Below are 21,564 nucleotides of genomic sequence, written 5' to 3'. Positions count from 1 at the left end.
GGGGGGCTGTGGGTATGTGGAGTGGGGGAGCATGTGGGCATGTGTGTGGATATGTGGAATGTGGGTGGGTGTGGGGTTTATGCGGGCTGTGTGTGGGGGGGAGGATGCCTGGGCTGTGTGAGCAGCTGTGGGTGTGGGGGTCAGTGTGTATGGCAGTACAAGGGGGGGGTGCATGTGGGACTCATCCTATGGTCACACAAACCCACACACTCTACCCCTGCCTACATGCATGCATGCGCACACGCACACACACACACCCATTCTGCCCCTGCTTGCACACCCTCACGCTCTGCCTGCACACACCCACACTCCCACAATCTGCCTCTGCCCACACACCCCCACACTGCCACACTCTGCCCCTGACTGCACACACACACACACTTTCCCCGCCTACACACGCTCTGCCCCACCTGCACGCATACATACACCCACACACTTTGTCCCTGCCTGTGCACACACACACATGCACTCTGCCCCTTCTTGCACACCCCCACACTCTGCGCCTGCCTGCCCACACACACACATCCTGCCCCTGCCTGCACACCCCCCATACACCTTCACCCCACCACACACACACTCTGCCCCTGCCTGTACACAACCACACCCAAACTCTGCCCCTTCCTGCACACCTCCCACACTCTGTCCCTGCCTGAACACACCCCCCCACACACACTCTGCCTCTGTACACATGTACCAGCGGGGCTCCATGCTCTCCAGTCCAGCAATGCAGCCAGGAGCCACGTGGTGCAAAGCAAGGCAGGAAGCAGGGAATGGTTGTGTGATATGAACTTAAGGACAGGATGAACAAGGCAGCACCTATACAAGAGATAAGGGTGACATTTGTTCAAATACTGCTAATACCCCACAGCTTTTGACATATTCTATTAATGAAAATGCCTTTCATGACATCAGTGTTTGGTTACAAAGAAGAAAAACATATGTTTTCATTCCCCCCTGTTGAATTCCATTTCACTTCATCATATGCTAGCACTAACTTTATAAGCAGTTAGTAATACAAGAATATTTCTCCTTAAATAGAAGTTACCATGGTTTTATAAATTAAATGTAAGCTGAAGATCATTGACATACTGGGGTGCATCTACACATGCCCCTGTCTGTGCATTTGGTGCTGCACAGTCATTTGATACTGCACTAAAGTAAGGGCTAAATAGATTTCATAGACATTAGGGGCTGAATGGGGCCTCACAAGATTGAGTCTAGTCCCCCTGCCATAGGCAGGAAGTCTGCTGGGGTCAAATGATCCCAGCAAGATAAGCATCCAAACACCTTTTGAATGAGTCCAGAGTAGTTGCTTGCACCACCTCTGGGGGTAGTCTGTTCCAGACCCTGGACACAGACTGTACAGAGTGTTCCTTATGTCCAGTCTGAATCAGGCTTCCAGAAGTTTGTGGCTGGTATCCCTTGGGAAGCCCTGGTGAACAGACATTCTCCCAGATCCTGGTGCACCCTTTGAGCCTTCTCTTCTCCAGGCTGAAGTCCCATGTCCCTCAGCCTCTCATTGCAAGACTTGTTCTTTTGGCCTTTGATCATGTAGGTGGGCTCTCTATTGGACTCTCTCAAGCTTATCCACATCCCTTCTGAAGTAGGGCGCCCTGCACAGTGCCGGCACAAGCTATCTACAGTATCAGTAACAAGCTGTGGTGATGTAATATTGGCATCATGGTTTGTGCCCACTGATGCTACATCACCATAGTGATGATCTATGTAGCATCTCATGTAGACATGCCCATTAAGTTGTATGCTAAGCCAAATAAATGGAAGCCTTTTCATTTTCCTTTTTTTAATTTTCATTTTCTTCTGAACAATTGAACAAAGAAAAGAAAGAAACCTGTCTTTCAGAAATTGGCTAATATTGTCTTTTCAGGTTAATCAGATCAAGTATAATGGAATTAAACAAATAAAACAGATTGACTGTGGCCTAAATCAGCATTGTCATGTTCAGATTTAGCTTCTTTTTGCTTAAATCTTAACCAAACTTTACAGTCTTTGCAGTATTTTCTTTCTATCTTATGATATTTAACTGGACCTAGAGAGAGCTTAATGACACAAAACCAGAGTTATAGGACACAGCTTCATTCTACAGTCAAATTTTACAAGAAAGAGAAAAAGTATATAGTACAAGAACATAAAACTATATACTGGGTCAGACCACAGGCTGATTTAAGCCTCTGTCTCCTCACACACTGGCAGAGAGTGGATGCTTAGGTGGTGGCAGAATTTTCCATTCTCTGCTCCCTTTCTATTACAGTTTCTGGCATTCAGCATCCATCATTACAGTATCCTGCTAAAGCATTTAGTTCTGCATAAAGTATATGCTCTCAATTGTGAAATATTTTTAATTCTTGGCAGTTAATATTGTCTGTGATATGTATGGTGGCGTTAAAAGCACAGGCATAGATGGACAGTCCTGCACCTAGGGTAGCACTGGATGCCATGCTGCTGACTCCAGTGGCATAATCACTCACTGTCATTAGTACAGCTATTTTCACACCTCTTCTCCCTTATCCCCTCAAAGGTGCTGCGCTTGTCACCCCTCCTGCCCCCCCGCCTCTTCCCCATTACACTGCTGTTTAAAGGGACACTAACAATCCTGAAACTGTGTTAATGAAAAAGAAAAAGTTTAAGGTTATGTATTTTTCTTTCTTTTTTAATGGCTTTTCAATACTTTCCCCCTCTTTTTAAAACATGTGGCATACCCATATAAACAATGCAGAAGGGACAGGCCTGTTTCTCCGGAAGTCAATTAGATTCTTTCTGTAAACATCAGTGAGAGCATGGGTTGGCCCTAACTAACTGACCATTAAGGGGAAGAGTTAATCTGCTGAGAAAGGCACACCACTAAATTAAACAATTGGAGGTATTTTTTTTCTCTAGTTTACTTCAGTTGAGGTGTTCCCTATAACAATGTATAGGTTAAAATGTCAGTAAAAGCACAGTTAATTTATATGGAACTGCTAACATATATGAAATAAATAACGTACATGAGCCTTGTGATTAGAAGTGTGACTTTAAGGGCCCTTGTACATACCATGGTTTTTTGCCCTTCTTGCACTGTAACGGTCTGACTGCACAAGCAAGTTTTCTGGACACTTTTAAAGGTCTTTCTGGTATTTTAAAATAAAACTCCTCAGGTGTAGTTTAGTTTGGCTCATTGCAAATTAAAGTGTCTCATCCGTGGATTAATTGCATGCAAAAACAAAGGCACTCAAAGGCATGTAATGAGTCTCTTTGCCCACCAGATGGTACAGCAACTTTTTTGTAGTCGCTCTTTTGAATTGCTTCTACTTTGGAATTGATTCTGCTTTTTTTTTCTTGTGCCGTTTGCTGGCTCTGTGCTCTCACAGCTGCGTGACATGGGGTCAGAGGTTTTGGGGCCAGGGTGGGGCAGTGCTGGACCATCCCACTCTTTCACTGGGTTTATTTGGTTCAAAAACCGAGTGTGTGCAAACACTAATACAATGCTCCAAAGCTTAATTTTTTTTTTGAAAACCTACTGTATGCAAACACTGATGCAATGCTCTAAAACAAGTTTAAACTTTTAAGCCTATTTAAACAAGTTTAAATTGTATAATCCTATTTAATTTAATGATGATTAAACCCTGTGGTATGTACAGGCACCCTAAATGTCTAGTTTATTTTAATTTTTAAAAATTTCACCACAGTGTACAAGAAAGGAGGCTGGTCAAGCTGGGACACCAAGTGGGTTCAGGTATGTTTTCTAATTCCACTAAAGAAAGAACCCTTATGGAATTTCCATTAGTGGCATAAGTCAGAGGTGTCCTCATACAAACATAACTTATTCCACTGTTTGGCAAGTCTCAATCTCAGAACTGCAGTTTGTTCCATATGCCTGAATTTTTCCCTTACATCTGGGTGCCACTTGATGAGGTTGAAATTAAAGCCTTTTTTTCTAATAAGTTGATATAACTCTCTAGAGAGAATGAAAAGGACATGATCTAAAGGAAGGGGTTTTGCCACAAGAAAGACAACAATTTACAGACAAGACCTTATTGAAGGAAATACTTACAGGCTGGCAAGTGTACAAAGTCAATACAAGTAGGTTATTGTGGGGCAATTGAGAAATCAAAAATAATATGCTGATACACTTAATTTAGGAAATAATGAAATGAAAGAAATGTGAAGCAAAGTCAAATTGAAAGAAAAACAAAAAGAAGGAAGTGAGAAGGATCACAATTGAATAATGAATCTGTCAAGATTAAATTGTTTTCAGGAAGAAAAAATATGTAAAAGTACTTATAAAGTGTGGAAATCATTCTGGAAAAAATAGCTTTCATGGTCTTGAAAGCACACTTATTCCTAAAGGCCAGTAGTTTCTGCTGAAAATATGCTTCCCAAATTATTCATTATAATTTTATCTAATATATAACACAAGTTTAATCTTCCAAAGCTTTTTAATATAAAAATAGATAGAAAGGGGTTGCATGCATTATTCAGAAATCTTAATAGAGGAATCTGGTACTTAGAATCCAGTTTAAAATTCTGTCTGTTTTACTTTGAACACTTTTTAACTGTGTATTGTTGATATACTTAGCTTTTTCCATCTGTAAAATCAATTTGCTCTTTCTCTTTGAAATATTTACTACGTTTTGCATTGCACATGTTTCACTGTATTCTGATTACTCCAATTGCTCTGTTCTTTAGAAAAAAAAAGGGAATCTCAAACAACAATTAAGATATATGTCCTGAATCAATTCTGTTCCTTTCCTGAGTGTTTTTTAAGTTCTCTTTCCTGGGATGCCATTAGAATCCTGGTATTTCTCTCCCTTTACTATTCCCATCTTCATCCCTTCATTGAGATAACTTGCAGAGGAAGAGACATTTTGTTCATTAGTTCTAATCTTGTTTCTTGGATTGTCAGAATTGAGGCTGACTTGGAATATTTCTTCCTTTGTTACTCCCACAAAGTAGTATGAACTTTGGCAGTTACGATTCACATTTCAATTCTGGAACAGAAACTGACTCATGCAAAGTTGATAACTTTTATACAGCTAGAGCACTGTGGTGGAAGTCAGTAAACTGATTATTTAACCAAGGTTACATCATCTTTCTGTGTCTCATTTTTTTCTTTCTGTAAGCAATGGGTGATGGTACCCTCTATAAAATGTGCTTCTTACTCTATGAAAGCAATATTATATATATGAGACCTGAGAAGTAGTGAACAGCTCCCAATGTACTTGATTATATGGGACATTTCCAGAAATCATCAACAGTCTTTGTGGGCAGCGTACAGATTCTCCAGTGCATTGACAGGAGGGTATTGCTTCTCAAACCCACTTGTGCTTTATATGCTCCACTAATATATGTTACTGCTGAGTCTGCCAAGTATGTGCCAGTGAATTTGTAATGAATGGTTTGACTGCCCTGTTTCTCCATGTTAAAAAGTACTTTTATCTTTGCACTTCTTGACAACATGCAGATTTGAAAACTTGCTCAGCAAAATGCTAACATGTTGCTTGTAGATAAAATGATACTTGGTACCTACCTAGCAGCATGGAGTGGTATCTTCCCATTGCATCCAGGGATGGTATCATCCCTCATCTATTACCTCCAAATCCTTGCCCTCCTTGTAGGAAAATAATAGTTAAGCATCAGCTTAAATACCCTGAACAAGCAGTGATTAGGACACTTGTGTATAAAACTGTGTGGCTTGTCTAATTTACTTAATTTGGAAAGGTTTGCTGGATATTTATTTGGCTACTGTGGATGTACTGGTGATACTGATTTTCTGCCTTGTTAAGGATGAACATCTGCTGATGAAATGTATCATAGCAGTAAGGAAGACTCTCTTCCTCAACTGAGATTGGTCACTACTTGAGTTGCAGTATTAATATATATATTTCAGTATGTCTGCTTGATTGAGCCTTGACAGGGTGGTATCTAACCAGCCATAGGTCAAAGCTATGCTTAACCATTTGCCAAGAAAACTAATTGAAAAAAACATCCTAAGCAGTTATCATGAAGACAAAGAAACAATTTTTTGCTGTCTCCCTTGCAAATGTAAGTGACACTATTCTGTAACTAATATGCTGTAATGCATAGATCCTGTCTCAGGAGTTGAAGAAGGACTAATGAGATAATCCTTTGGAATGATTTTCTTATATCAACCAGTCATTTCTATATGGTGCAGGAAGCAGGAATTTGGGTTCCAAGCAACCTATTCTTGCTGAAGTAAAGACCAGCTTCCTATCCTTTTCACTTTTTATCAGTTGATATATGTTGCCATATGTATTCCTGGCAACCTTTACGATTTAGAAAGTAACATATTTTAATAAAGCTAGAAATCCATTTTACATGCTCCAAACTGGCTCTGTTGGTAAGTGGCTCATGCAAACACCACCATAACTCACTAGTGGTCTAGGGCATCATACAGTTGCAACCATAATAGATGTTTAATTGGGAGGATGGAAGTGCTATACCTTTAGTTGTGGCAGGTGCACAATTCTAGGAAGAAAACAAATTAATGTTGCTTTTGTTTTGAGTTTGATGAAGTCCTGGCTGTGCCACTAGTGAAGATACCATTGCCCTGAAGTAATATTTCTACTGAACTTTAATATTCAGATTTTTCTTTTTTGTCATAGCTAGGATGTGTCATTGAAAGTTGGAGTTGGAAGAAGGTCATCTAATCCATGGCCCCTGCTCAAACCAGGACACTCTCCAACTATATCGTCTCCACCAAGGCTTTATCTATCTGGGTCTTAAAAACCTCTCACGATGGAGACTCCACAACCTCCACTGGTAATCTATTAAAGTGGTTTACTACCTAGAGAAAGAGCTTTTTCTTACATCTAACCTAAACTTCCCTTGCTGCAACTTGGGACCATTGCTCCTTATTCTGTCATCTGCCACTACTAAAAACAGTCTAGCTCCATTTTCGTTGGAAGCACCTTCCAGGTAGTTGAAAGCTGCTATTAAATCTCCCCTAAATCTTTTGTTCTCCAGGCTAAATAAGACCAGTTCCCTCAGCCTCTCCTGATAGCAGGGACCTACCTAAGTTGCAGCAGAAGTGCACTGTGCAGTGTCTTCCTTAATCTCGCTCTTTTTGCTATGTCTACTTCCTACATGCTGCCTGGGCAGCACCACCAAATGCCACTCACTGCTGTTTGGCCAGGAGACAAAAAGCATGGTTTTAAATATTACATAGATCTGCCTCCCAGCTGATCAGCAGACAGCAGTGGGGCCTCCAGAGCCCCTCCACCAATCAGTGACATGGGGAGTGAGGGGTACATGGTGAAAAAAACAAGATTAAAGGAGCCATTGTGCAACATACTTCCATAATTTAGGTATGTCCCTGCACATAAGTCACGTGTTCCAGCCCCCTAACAATTTTGTTGCCTCCTTCTGGGCACTTTCCTGTGCATCTATTCTGCTTCCTTCAAGTGCACTGGTTAAGTCATGATTCAGTAGAAATATAATACTCTTCCTCAGCAGTTGACTAATTTTTACCCAAGGATTAGCTAAGAAATCTTTTGAGTATTTATGAACCAAATCCTCAACAGAAACCCCATCACCAATTTTCTGTTCTTCAAGTAAATATTTGTAGAAAATATAGAGTGCATTTTTTTTTTGTTATAACAAGAGCAGTACCTTCATAAGGTTGATATTGTGCTGGGGTACAATTTATTCATAATTTTAGAGTACCAAATTCCATTCTATGACAGGTACTTGGGATCCCATAATACCAAAGCGTGCTTCTTGTAGACATATCATTAAAATGAAAAATATGCACTTTTAAGGCATACATATAGTAAATCAAAAGCTTATTTTTGTTTAAATATTTTCCTTCATCTATGCTAGATGATTTTTCAAAGCATATTTTACAATGGTCAAAACAAAACCGGCTGGATGCCAGTGAGTGATGACTCTCTTCCAGAAGCTTAAAAATGTGATTCATAATTGAGTGTTTTCCCTTGATACCTCTAAATCAATCTCTTGGTAAATATAGTGTTAGGGCAAAAATCTCAGCCTTAAGTAGGTATGTTGGTGGCCCAGGATATAATATAATAAACATAGATTTTTTGTTGTGATCAGAAAGGCAGACTGTAGACAGATGAGTCTACAAAATTGGGAGGTTGTATACTTAGGGCTTGTTCCTGCTCTTACTAAAGTCAGGGGCTTCGAGGTTGTTAGGATCAAGCCACTTAATTCTCCTTTCTTGTGCTAGGGACAGACATTGCACATAAACCAGTGTTAAGTGATCAGAAACTGGTTTAAATCTATAACATAACAGATATTCAGTGCACATAAATCAGTTTGAAAATGGCTGAAACCAGTTTGAGCTGAACCTGGTTGAACGTAGATGAGACTTAACTGATTTGAGTTTATGCAATGTCTGTCCCAGACCCCTTGCTGCTTTAAGATAAACCAGATAGCTCCAGCATCTTGGCATGCTCTCTGGGGTGGGCAGGACTCTCTGCTCCACAGCAGGGCTGGCCCTTCCCCTCTGCTCCCTGGCTAGAGCTTGGCACAGACTTGCAGGCACAACAGGGTCTGCTGGCCTCCCCACACCCCCTCACAACTTACTGATTAAGCAGGGATCCCTTCCTCCTGTCTGCCACAGCGTGGACCATAACCAGCATGTGGTGAGCTAGCTAATGCTGTATAGGGCTCCAGCAGACACAGCAGGGTCCGTCTGGCTTCCCCCTGCCCGCCCCCACCTTACTGCTTAAGCAGGAAATCCCCTCCTCCCTCCCTCCTTCCCATCTCCTACAGCATGGACCCCAGCCCCAGGGACCCTAAGCACATGGTATACTAGCTAATGCCAAGAGGTGTCTGTGTATGTGTCTCTACAGTTTCACAGGGCAAGGCAGACAGAACAGTGACTGCTTAGGGCTGTTTGGAGCTAATCAATAGGTCAGCTGGTAAACTGTTTAAGAAGTTTGAAGTAATAGAGGGAGGCCATTGTTTTACTAATTGGGTGATAAAGATTTATCAATATCAGCTCCCAGCTGGCTTGCTTGCCTGTCAGTTTTCTGCAGACAGTATGACAAAACAGGGAGGGAGATTGAAAAGCTCTGTATCATTAACAAAAGCATGCACTGCAACCCTGCCCCGCTTCTCCCCTCTCCCCCCTCAGAGTGCTAACCCAGGGCTGGGGGTTGGCAACACTGCCAAAACTTGAGCAGCCAGCAGGGAAAAGCCTGGGACAGTGCAGGCAGACCTCCTTAATGAGAGAGTCCTGCCAGGGCCTGGCCATGACCCTCTGAGCTCAGCTGCTTGCATAAGGGATGTGTGGGCTTCTCCAGTGACCTGCAGCTTCTAGTCTGAGCCACTGCAGGCATGTGCCTGATTTTCTTCAGTCCAGAGAAAATGTCTGTCCAGTTACAGATCAGTTCAGCCTAGTCAAGTTACACTAACCTGTAAAGATTGAATCAATTCAGGCTCAAGCTTTTTGAATGTCTGTTCCTAGCCTTAAGGACAAGGAAATGCTTATTGCATAGATGAATGGTGTCTGATACATTAGAGCCCATATAACTTGCTTCAGATGCCATGCATTTAGGTGTTATCTCAACATAAATAATAAGACCAGTTATGTTGCTTGAAGCATAATCTTGCAGAAACTTTCATAGGGGCTCTCACAGTAACTTTAGGAGGACCTATGTGCATGCCAAAAGCCCTGTCTTCTCAGTCAGATGAGGATGAAAACTGTGTTCTGAGCTGTTACGTTGAATCTGGCTCTTAAAAGATTAATATGGTGTTATTTTTACATGATAATATAGTTCTTATATTGCATTCAAATAATATTTAATTTTCTAAAACAGGTTATCATAATAAATGTTCTGAAATAAATGTAAACAGAAAATTTATGTACAATCTTAATAGTATTTTATGAAGAGCAGCACTGCAATGATCTGGTAGTTTCAGTTTTAAATTATTTTCCCATAAAAATGTAGATATGGGGCGGGGGAGGAGAGGTTCAGACTAATTTCTTCCAAACTCATTAGCTAATAAATGCAACCACCTGTCCCTAATTTGATTTGGTGGAAACAAAAACAAAGTTAGTTTACATAACAAGTGCTATGAAAAAATTCCCTTACTGCAGTAATTGACTTATTGTCCAATATAAATTAGATTTCATTATTTTCCATTGTTAAGTATGGATCAATTTAAGGTACAAATATTAAAGTAAGATTTTCACTAAGAAACATATGCTAATTAATTTAGTATTAACTAATCTAATTTCAAATAGATATGAGTGTGCTGTGATCTCATTAGTGAACATGAGTTTCTTTACAGCTGTCCTCAAGTATGGTTAAGATTCATTATCTTCTACTAAGGTTGGTTTAAAATGTTTGCTTAGGCTAGCTCATTTGTAGTGCAGCTTCTCTGTTCTTTGGTGAGTGAAATACATTATTTTCTCTCTTTTAATATTGCAGCATGTGAACTTTTTTTTTTACCATTGATCCTGAATATTAGACTTATTTTTTAAGGAGCAGAAGGTAGGGTAGGGTTTTTTAAAGAGTAGAAGGTAGCGTAGGGTGGTGCCTTTAGACCCCTGACACACATTACATTTAAGAAACTGTTAACCTTTAACTTGTGCCTTAAACATTAACTCAGCCACATATTCTATTCAATTGATGTAACAGTACAGTAAAAGAGTCACAATGTTATTCTACATGTGAGTAACATCTTTGTTGATCATTTGTATCATGTCCTAAATTGAATGGTTGGCAGGTTGGATTTGGCCCATGAAAAATCTTGACGCTCAGTTGAGTGTCATGGGGCAGTCTTGGGGTCTAGGACATAGCTGTCCCCTATCCAGTTGGGCTTGGGGCGGCATCAATTCCTGCTCCCCACCCCATCCTCAGTCTCTACAGGCAGATGGGGGTGGGGGCACCATGAGCCCAGGGAGTATCTCCCCAGTCTTGGCTCATTGCTCTCCAGAACTTTGAAAACCATGCTCTGACATTCTCTGTGCCCGGGAACCCTGGGATCAGAGAAAGGTGTGTCAAAGGTGTGTTAGTTCAAAAATGCTCACTGCCATAGTTTCATCACTGACATATATTCACCATCTGTACAAATTCTGGGCACATCAGCTCATGTGTGGTGTAGACGCTATTAATCTTGTCTGCTCTGATGCATTGGATTTTTGGCATGTCAGAGCAGACAAATGTATGTGTATAAATGCCCTATGGTCCCATCTACATGTTACACTTAAGACATAATTAACTAGGTAATTATGCCTTAAGTGGTCACCTGACCATATGTTCAATCAATTAAAGGTATGATAAAAAGAGGAATTAGCTACAAAGTTTTTTTCACAAAATACTTGTATTAACTTTGTAGCTGCTTCCTATCACACCATTAACTGAACATGTGGCCAGGGGGCCCTGTGGCTGGGATCCCCATCAGGTGATCAGACCACCCACCTGGGGGGCTATTATGCCCCCTTGAGCCCTTCCCAACTGATACTGGCTCCCAGCACCCCTTTGACTTGTGGTTTACCAGTGATTTGAGGGAAATAGAGTGCCGCTGTGGTTGGGAGATCATATCAGCTTCAGGCTCCTAGCTATAGGGATGCCTGGTGCATCTCCACACATGGGAGCCCCATGAGCTGAGGAGACTCTCAGCCATGGGAATTTCTACATGCTAATATAGAGGGGTCCTGGGTTTGTGATCACCTCATTTGTGATTCTACAATCATGCCTCCTGCCATGCATGTGTGGCATGGCAGGAAGCATGATTATGTAGGTTGCATATTAGATTCTCTCATGCCTTTATCTGGATGGGCCCTAAGACATGCCCTGTCTTCTTCCTGACTTCAGTCTAACCTGGACACCAATCTCTCTTTGTAAAGGGAAGTAATTCAATGCAAATTCACAGCTACTACTATCTCAAAGGTCATGTTCTGACATGCAATGCTATTTTCTTTACAAACTAAATCATTTTAGTAATGGGCCAAATAAAAATATTTTCCCATACCAAGCATATTTCTTTAACTGTTGGGGTTTTTTGTTTTGTTTTTTACAAATGTAGAATATGACTCTTATACCAGCTAATTAGAGGAATGTGTTCTAAAGCAAGGAAAAAGGAACTTAAGACAGCAGTGGACATAAGTATTCCATGCTGACTAGAAGGTCTGTAGCTCATGAACTATTAATATTTAATAGCCAATTCTCATTTTAGATTTAAGTAGATGGTGCACTGACCATTTATTGTGTTGAGAAAATCCTTCCACTAGTGTGAACAGAGCAGAAGAGATATTGAAGCTTCTTGGAACATGGCTTCCAGGCTTATAGTTTGCAGCTGTAGCTAAACCTCAGCAGGGGGGCATCTGTCAATAACTGTAGTTTTCCTATCACTGAAAGAATCCTTTCTCTAATTCATGCTAATAAACAGATAGGGACAACTCTTAAATAGCTTATTTACTGTAAAGGCACTTCAGTGTTTTTTCAGTCCAAGTAAAAGTTGACTGTTATAGCTATGACAATCTTGTCTTGATCAAGTTTTGTTCCTAACTTGAAAAGTTCACAGTTGGTTATATGGGACACTTGATGATTTTCTACAAAATCCTATATTATTTATGTATTTTATCTGGTTTTCACATAAAATGAGAAGAAATCTGATAGGTTAACCTAACGTTTTGTTTTGTTTTGAGATCTTGGTTTTGTTAAAACTTTCAAGTCAAAGTTAAACTTGAATGATGTAAGCCAATGCATGTGGAAGGGGAAAGAAATATTCAGACTTGTCTTGCTGAAGAAGCTTTACCATATTTAGTAAGACTTTAATTATTACTGGATTATATTGAATTCAGTGAATGTTTTGCTGTTGACTTTCCTAGGACACATTTCACTACGCTGAACCCGGTATGCCTCTATGGAGTCAGGTAAGTTATAGTGCATCCAGAACAAACGCATCCATTATTTCATAGAGCGGACATGAGAGGGTAAGGGGCTTAAAAGACCCCTTCTGGCTTGTTGCCTTCTCTTCTGAGCTTATCAAAAACTGCAGAGAATTACTGGCTTCTTTGAATACACTGAAAGAAGTAACTGTCTCTCCCTGCATCTGAGCATCATTGGATCTGGCCATAATTAGCACTCATAAGTCGTTTTTTTTTAAAGGTCAGTGGAGCTACAGTTACAGACATCACAAGTTTATTGGATTTATAAAATCATTACTCTTCCATTTTATACAACTCTTCAATTGCCCTACTGAGTGCACTATACTCTGAACTAATTGATTTGAAGATTATTTACATTATTTCTTAAAAAACATGCAGTGTAAGACAGGAAATGGAAAAAATGCTTATGTAGATAGAGAGGGCATAAATTCAACAGCAAAATTTAGCAAAACCAGGGAAACAGCAGAGACAATCAATAGTCTTATTACACTGCATTACAGTAGAAACTAATGAAATTAATGCCACAGAGGGTTTTGTTGGTTTCATTTTTCTCCCTGCTTGTTTGTTAGTATAAAGGTATGAAACTTTTTCAAAAGTAGTAGCAAAAATATCCCTGCTGTGCAGTTTATGATAACCTTCTTGCTACTGTTTATTAGGGTTGGGAAAATTTTGCTGGCTCTTTTTTTTTGACACTGTTTTGACTCATTTCAAGGTCGAAACAGCAAAATCAAAACAGAACAAAGGGCTGCAAAACAGCATCGAAACAAAATGAGGCTACTCAAAATGTTTCGAAAGTCGAAACATTGTGACCATAGCGCCAGGGATGGGAAGTCATTCAGGGTGCTAGATTGTGTGGGGGATGGGGAGTCAGCCCAGCTGGACTAACTTCCCATCCCCGGGGCTAGGATCAGGCTTGAGAAAGGAAGTCAGCCCAGCTGGACTGAGTTTTGCCACCCCAATTGTGGGGCTGGGGTTGGGAACTCAGCCCAGGTGGGCTGACATTTTTCCCTACCATGATGGTTGGTCGAAACATCAAAACAGCCTCACTGTTTCAACAAAGTGAAACAGTGAGGCTGTTTTGACTTGAAATTCAATACAAAACACTGTTCCATCCAGACCTCGGAATGGACCAGTGGTGTTCTACACCACCCTACTATTTATGTAAAAAGAAAATATTAGAGAGAAAATCAATATGGAAAACAGACAGGTGATACACACTTAAATATAATTTTTCTTTTCCTGAAAAAGAGTTAAAGTGCTTGGGATTCACAATTCATGCATGATTTCTATAATTTCTTAAAGTTCTATGTGGTTCTCTGTAAATGTTAGTTGTTTAAAGAAGAAAGTCCCAGACCTAAAGAACAAAATGTCTGGTATTCCATGTATACCTCAGGAGTTTACTTTTATTAGTTTTCATTGCAGATTAGTTGAGGCACTCCAGTATGAAAGATTTTTTGGGGCTTGCAGAATTGCCAAAACATTTCAGTGAGTCTGACTAGAAAAAACTGCAAACTGTGCAATGTCCATCACTTTATATATAGCTGCATCTCTTTATTTATATATTTAGTATGCTCTCTAATTCTTCATGCTTTACTATCATAAATATTCCCTACTTGCATAATCTTCATGAAGCCACTGGTGCTAGTTGAAAACGGTACTTATTTTTGAGTATACCATTACTGGATCAGACCCTTTAATATTATTTATGATACTTTAAAGCTTGGAAATAAGATGTATACCACTACCAGTTATATCCATGATATATTTTCCTGTTCCTAATGGAGCTTGAAATTAATATAGCTCTCATCTCAACTTGGCCTGATCCTGACAACAGTATGTACTCCACTCCTACTGATTACTGTGGTAGTTCTGTCATCATGCCACATGCAAAAGTAAGCACCAACATCATGATGCATGGACTGGCACCCTAACAGACCTTCAAGTCATGCATTCCCCATGCATTTCCCTTTTGCTTCATCCAAAATGTTCATGTTATCCTTTGCTAGCTCCAAAACACTCTGGTGCTTCTCTTTCTGTGACAGCTTCTCCTACTCCTCTTATTTTGAGCTCAGACAGACAGTACATCTTGGGACATGTTGCCTGAAATGTAACTCTGCTGTTAATCAGCCATTATTAAAACTGTATTTCACTGGCCTTCTGAGTAATGTTTGAGGCAAAAATTGTCAGCTAAGTGACTGAAAACGAGTCATTGTAGAAATATGTCAAAGTGCCTCATTTAAGAAGGTTGTGGGGCCTCTACTTCTTACTTGTTTGCTGTTTTGTAGCTTCCAAAGGATCCAGTTGCTAACATAGTGTCAGGTGCCCTTTGTACTAGATACTATACAAATGCATAGTACGGGAGGATTTCTATCCTGTGGACCAGGTACGGACATTACACTTTTACTGGTATAAGTGATCAGAAACTGTTCTATATCTATAACAGAACAAAAGTTTTTGGCACATATAAACTGGTTTAAAAATGGCAGAACCCAGGCTAAGATTTGCCCTTTCCCCTCCCTTCTTCCCCTCCCCACTCTGCACCAAAGGACAGATGTGTGTTTCACTTGCTACCAATCTTAACTGTGCCACTTACAGAAAACCACATAACTTAAGTCAATTCTATCTCAAGCTATTTGAATGTCTGTACCTAGGCATGGAGTTTAGTTCCACAAACAAGCTACCTGATAGCTGCTCCCATGAGTGCTGGTTGCAAATGTTACCTCCACAATGGCTTTTCTAGTGCAACCTCCAAAGGGTGATGAGTTACTTAATGCTGTATCCAGGATGCGGTTTTAAAATAGTCACCAATGATGAGGTCATTTATCTTTAATTCCACTCCATCTTTTATTATTACTGCTAGAATGGTACATCCTCTCCAACAACTACTATTTGACATCAGGGATAGTGAGGGAAGAACTGAACTGGTGAAGATGAGAAGGCTTTTTCAGTTGTCCTGAGCATCATGGGAAGGAGATTTTACTTATCCTTTATGTTTTGTTCGGCTTTGCTTTGAGCTGTGTGCTACTAAGGTAGTTTTTTGGTAACTGAGTCACAACACAAGTTCTTGATGATAAATGTTGAAATTATTGAAGTCAATGGGGATTTTGGAAATTAGAAATACACTAGAAAAATTCAGTCATAGAATCTTGTTTGCAGAACAGGGGACCCTAGTAAAGGACTGACCACCAGATCTCCCATTATAGAATAACCCTATGCTTTCAGTTGTGTACTTGGGCTCAATCAAATTAGAAGATAAGTATTAACCAAACTCCAAATCTGAATCTGATCTGAAATGCAGACAAGTTATGACTTGGATTAACATCTTAACTCTGTGCTTTATGTCAAACTCCATCTATTATAGAGTTAAAACTGTTTTTATGAAACTATTTTGGCCAGTATGTGTGGTATGCTGTGCATAGTCCATGCCTGGTGGAGTACAGGAGGCCAGAAATTGTTAGCTATATGCAGAAGCACAAGAGAGGTTTTTAAAAGTTCTCTTCTGTGCTGTACTCCCATGTCAACTAAGCATAATTCAGTCTTAGCTGCTAAGTTACCTTGATTTTATTGGACAAGTGTTGGGGGACGAATACAAATGAGAGAGGGTGAGAGAGGGAGAAGGAGAAAAGGCAAATATCGTCCCAGAGGATATTCTAGATCAGATTAGACAGTGATAGGAGAAATCATTTGTTGGCCCCAAATTCTTGACAATATAGTTTAACTGATAAAACTAATATGTTTGAACTTTGTGATCAAAATTCAGCTAATTTTCCTCCCTCTTCAGTAAAATAATAAAGAGACTTGGTCATCTTATTTATGAGTCACATGGGTCACTAACACAATCAAATGGGTCACTAACTGGCTGGAGGGCCGTACCCAGAGAATGGTGGTGGATGGGTCATTTTTGACTTGGAAGGATGTGGGCAGTGGAGTTCCGCAGGGCTCGGTCCCACACAATTCAACATCTTCATCAGTGACTTGGACAAGGGGGTAAAAAGCACCCTGTTCAAATTCATGGATGACACTAAGATGTGGGGGAAGTGGACACACTAGCAGGGAGGAATAGGCTGCAATTGGACTTAGACAGGTTACAGGGGTAGGTGGATGAGAACAGGATGAGTTTCAACACTGACAAGTGCAAGGTACTTGTTGTTTTTAATTTCAGCTGTGAGAAAAAGGGGCATTGTAGCTGTTTGCCAGATAACCAGTGAAGAAGATAACATGAAGATAAATAAGAGGAAACTTATATAATCCATATATGGCAAATTTTAAAGCCAAAAGAACATGGGGTACATCCCTTACCACCTCAGTGTAGTTTGATGCAGTGTCTCATGAAGCATACCATAGTTGTTTCCTGTGGCTACTTCCCAAATTTGAAGTTGCTTATGTGTAGAGCTACCTCCATACTAATGTGCTCTATTGATAGGTAGGATGCAACAAGGAACCTCAACCCTGTTAACTGCACCTAGAGAAGGAGCAGGACTTTTGTAACCTGCAGAGGCCAATGGCTACAACTGCCAGCCCCAACAAGAACTGAGACCTCAAGGTTGGGGCTTATCCTTGCAGGGCAAGAACAGCCAAATCTCATTAGATCAAGTAGAAGTTGCAGCAGGTGGGGGCAGGCTGATTATCAAACAAGGTGGAACCTGCTGTGTGTGGAAATCCAGTTGAAAGGAAGGTGTGGAGCTCTGGGGCACATAAAACTAGGGCCTGAGAGCTAGAAGGAGGAGTCTGACCCTGCAGGTAGCAAGGAGAATATCTTCTGAATGAGAGGACAGCAGGAGATGGACCAGCTGACATTTAAGTGGTTCCTTGGGCTGCACGGAGAAAGCCAAGGGGAGTTTAGGGTGTGCAGTGAGGCAAGAAGCCAAACTGGGTTGACCTTTAGTTGGAAAGTGGTTTGCTTGTGTTCATGTTTTGGCAATGCTTAAAAACTGGAGAACTGGATTGTGGTTTAGGGGTGGAGGAGGACAGGCCAGCCGAGCCACTAGGGGTACCAGACTCTGGGAAGGATGAATACTCAAGCCTGTCAAACAGGGCCTATTAGCACCCAGGCATAGTCACATTAAGGTGCTTACGTTATTTCTAGTTAAGGAGGTGGTATAGCATGTGCAGAATTTTACCCTAAGCTTTACCAATACAATTTAAAAGGCTTTTGTTCTAGAACTGCATACAATTTTGCTGGAATGTAACAGAAAGGTTAAATAAATAAATAACAAGGCAGTGAATGATTTATTTGCTGTTTAAAGTCTCAATCAATGTCAAATTAAGTACAAGCTTTTATAATCCCTTTAACGTCTTTGACTTCTTCTAATACACTGGGCTTAAATCAATGCTGTTTCAGTGCATAGTGCCAACACTGTGCATACTGAAAGGGAATCAGAAGACTGCACAGGTGCAATATATGTTTTAGTCCTCCTCTTACTGTGATATTATAGTGGAATTTTGTCTGGAAAAAATGTTCATATATTAACATGCTATCATTCTGGTAAGCTAACTATAGGTTTTCCTCAGAGATGGACCTACACCAAGGCATTCCTAGATCTTATACTGTGCCTTTGCTTTAAAGTAGAATATATCTTTAGATCCCTTTGAATGCTAGGCCACTCAGCCAGAGATTTTCTGTCTGTCTTTCAAAGAGCTTAAGGAGTCCCTCTGTGCCCAATACATCCTGCAAAGTCCTGAGCACCCAAGAAATCCTCCACTCATCTCTGATCCCAGACTCCTCTGCCTAGAGATGCCAGGCTACTTCCCCTAGCCTGCTCTTCCACTGTCATGTTTATCTCTTCTAGAGACCTCCTGGATGTTGGGCATCTCACTTTTGTGTAACTTATGTCAACAAAGCGTCCATGACAACGTTGATGCTAAAGGTCCATGTAGCCAGCCCTGGCACTTAACTCTTCATTCTCTGTGCACCGACTAATGAGGTAAACTGAGTCGCATAAATAACAACATGAACATAATAAGCACAAAAATATCATCATATAACCAATCCTGTTCTGGCCGGGAAAAGAAAAAGGATGGAGGCTCACTTTCTTTGTGGTCCTATATTCCATTACTTTTATGCACAGCTGGAGACACAAAAGTCAAATGTCACTCATAGGAATGAGATTTTGTGGGTGATAGCTATTATTGTACCAACTGCATAGGTGGAATAAATTTAGACAAGCTTTTGGGTATCACAGTACCCTTTCCTTACTCTCATACAAGGAAAGAGTACTGTGATACCTGAAAGCCCATCTATGCTGTTGGCCCACAAAAACTTGCTGCTTGTATATTTCCTGGACCACCACAGCAGCACCATCACTTCAACACTATTGGTCACAGGGACAGTATTCACTGGTTGGCCTACTTTAGTAAATCTCTAAAGCATATTTTAACAATCCTCGCAGCATTGGGACACTGACTGCCATTGTCCCCTTGCTTTACATGTGACAGGTTAGATCCTATGCTTTGTAGTTGTGTGACAGGGTTGATTTGTGTAATTTTAGTAATAGGTTAGACAAAGATTTGCATGTGACAGTTTACATAGAGATGATCCTGCCTCAGCCATGAAGTTGGGTTACATGACTTCCAATGGTTCCTTCCAGCCCAACTTTTATATTATTCTATGAATTACGTTTTTGAACAGAGGTGTGATTTTAATGAATACCCTGCCTTTAAATGTTCAGGCATGGTTTTGTCTATTCTAGGGCTAGGTACAGACAGTCAAAAAGCCTGAGGCTGAATCAATTCAGTCTTTGCAGGTTAGTTTAAACTGCACAGATTAAATTGAAACAGAAGTGAACAGACATTTACCTTTAAGTCAGGAAATGCAGCCACATGCCTGCAATGACTTGGGTCAGAAGCTGGGGGGATGCTAGAGCATGACTCTGGGATTTGCAGTCCACAACTACAGCAGCAGGACTCTGCAGGGTTGCTCATCACTTCCCCTTCCTGCTTCCAGATGCCTCCAGGATTTGTAGTCCACAACCAGCAGCAAGTTTGAGCAGGGTAAAGGGTGTTTAACTCCCCTCCCTAACCACATCCTCCAGCCAGGGTTTGCCTGGAGTGGGGGGCAGTCCCCCCTGTAGACTGGATTGCATCCCTGGCCAGGTTTGCCCCCCCCACCTTGCCAACCAGCCCTCACTGCTCCAGCTAGAGAGCAGAGGGATGGGGCTAGCCCTGCTCTCTAGAGCAGACAGCATAGCCCAGCCCAGGGCTAGCATGCTGGAGGACTGTGATTTAACTTGAAGTAGGAAGGGGTCTGGGACAGAAGTTTCATAACCTGGTTTGACTCAAATCAGTTAAGTCTGATACTACATTCATCCAGGTTTATCTTAAACCAATTTCAGCCATTTTGAGACTGGTTCTGTTTATTGGGTTTCTGTTGTGTTACAGGTTTAAACCAGTTTCTGATCACTTGAATCATTTTATGTGTAACTTCTGTCCCTAGCCTAGAGGGGAATCTTAGGCAGTTGTCACTCTGTTGTTGGTTCAGAAATAGAATTATTATTGTGTATTACTGTGTTCTGTCTTTGTCTCTACGATTTTTTTCCTTTTTAGTTATTATTCTTAACCTGAACTGAAACACAAAATGAAGTTGTCTTAATACTGTCTGTGCAGAAGGAACTGTTTCGCTTTTAGAAGCATAGTGCTGTTTCAACGCTACTTTTTTATTCACATATTTATGTATTGGAACAAGAATCTCAGCCTTTAGACCACTAAATGTTTTTCCCACTCTGTCTATAATACTGTATTTTCTTGCATACCTCATGCTCCTGCCTCCTCCCCCAAAAAAACCCCCACACCGTTTTTTGTGAAAACAGAATGGAGGGAGAGAGAATTTTCTAGTATCATGCCTGAAAGCTAGCTGCATAGAGGAAGAGTCCATTCACCAACATTATTTGCCCTCTCTTTGCTGCTCAGCTAAAAACTGGAAGTTTAAACCTATCACAGCTTCTGATGAATTGGCAGTGACTTTTGGTGCCAATTTGGAAGCATAGTTTCATAGTTTCTAGGGTTGGAAGGGACCTGAGCAGATCACCGAATCTGACCCCCTGCCATGGCAGGAAAGAGTACTGGGGTCAAATGACTCCAGCAAGGTATACATCTAACCTCCTCTTAAACACCCCCAGGGTAGGAGCCTGCACCACTTCTATAGGAAGTTGGTTCCAGATCCTAGCCGCCCTGACCGTGAAGTAGCACGTCCTGATATCTAGCCTAAATCTACCCTCTGCCAGCGTATGACCATTATTCCTGGTCACTCCTGGTAGTTCTCGGGGAAACAGTGACTTCCCCAGTGCCTGCTAGTCCCCTCTGACTAGTTTGTAACAGGCCACCTAGATCCCCCCTCAGCCTTCTCTTGTGGAGGCTGAACAGGTTCAGGTCCCATAGCCTCTCCTCCATAAGGCCTTCCCTGCTGCCCCCTGATCATGCGAATGGCCCTCCTCTGGACCCTCTCCATACTGTCCACATCCCTCTTGAAGTGCAGCGCCTAGAACTGGATGCAATACTCCAGCTGGGGCCTGACCAGTACTGCATGGAGGGGAAGGATCACCTCCTTGGACCTGCTTGAGATGCATCTGTGGATGCATGACAAGGTGCAGTTGGCCTTCCTAACTGCCTCCCCACACTGCCGGCCCATGTTCATCTTGGAGTCAGTGATGACTCCAAGATCCTTTTCTGCCTCTGTACTGACAAGAAGG

At 41.1% G+C, this 21,564-nt stretch overlaps 1 protein-coding gene across 1 annotated transcript in view; it reads left to right on the top strand.

Moving 5' to 3' along the window:
* CDH12 (cadherin 12) overlaps nucleotides 1-21,564 on the top strand; it is a 245,474-nt gene that overhangs the window by 18,665 nt on the left and 205,245 nt on the right. Inside the window, exon 2 of the mRNA XM_019541947.1 lies at nucleotides 3,684-3,730. Coding sequence (XP_019397492.1) covers nucleotides 3,684-3,730 — 47 coding nt within the window. The remainder of the gene's footprint in view (nucleotides 1-3,683; nucleotides 3,731-21,564) is intronic.

This window comes from Crocodylus porosus, unplaced genomic scaffold (genome assembly GCF_001723895.1).
Source record: "Crocodylus porosus isolate Cpor-Errol unplaced genomic scaffold, CroPor_comp1, whole genome shotgun sequence".
Taxonomy (NCBI): domain Eukaryota; kingdom Metazoa; phylum Chordata; order Crocodylia; family Crocodylidae; genus Crocodylus; species Crocodylus porosus.
Note: the sequence above shows the minus strand (reverse complement) of the source record. Positions and strands in the feature narration are given on the sequence as shown.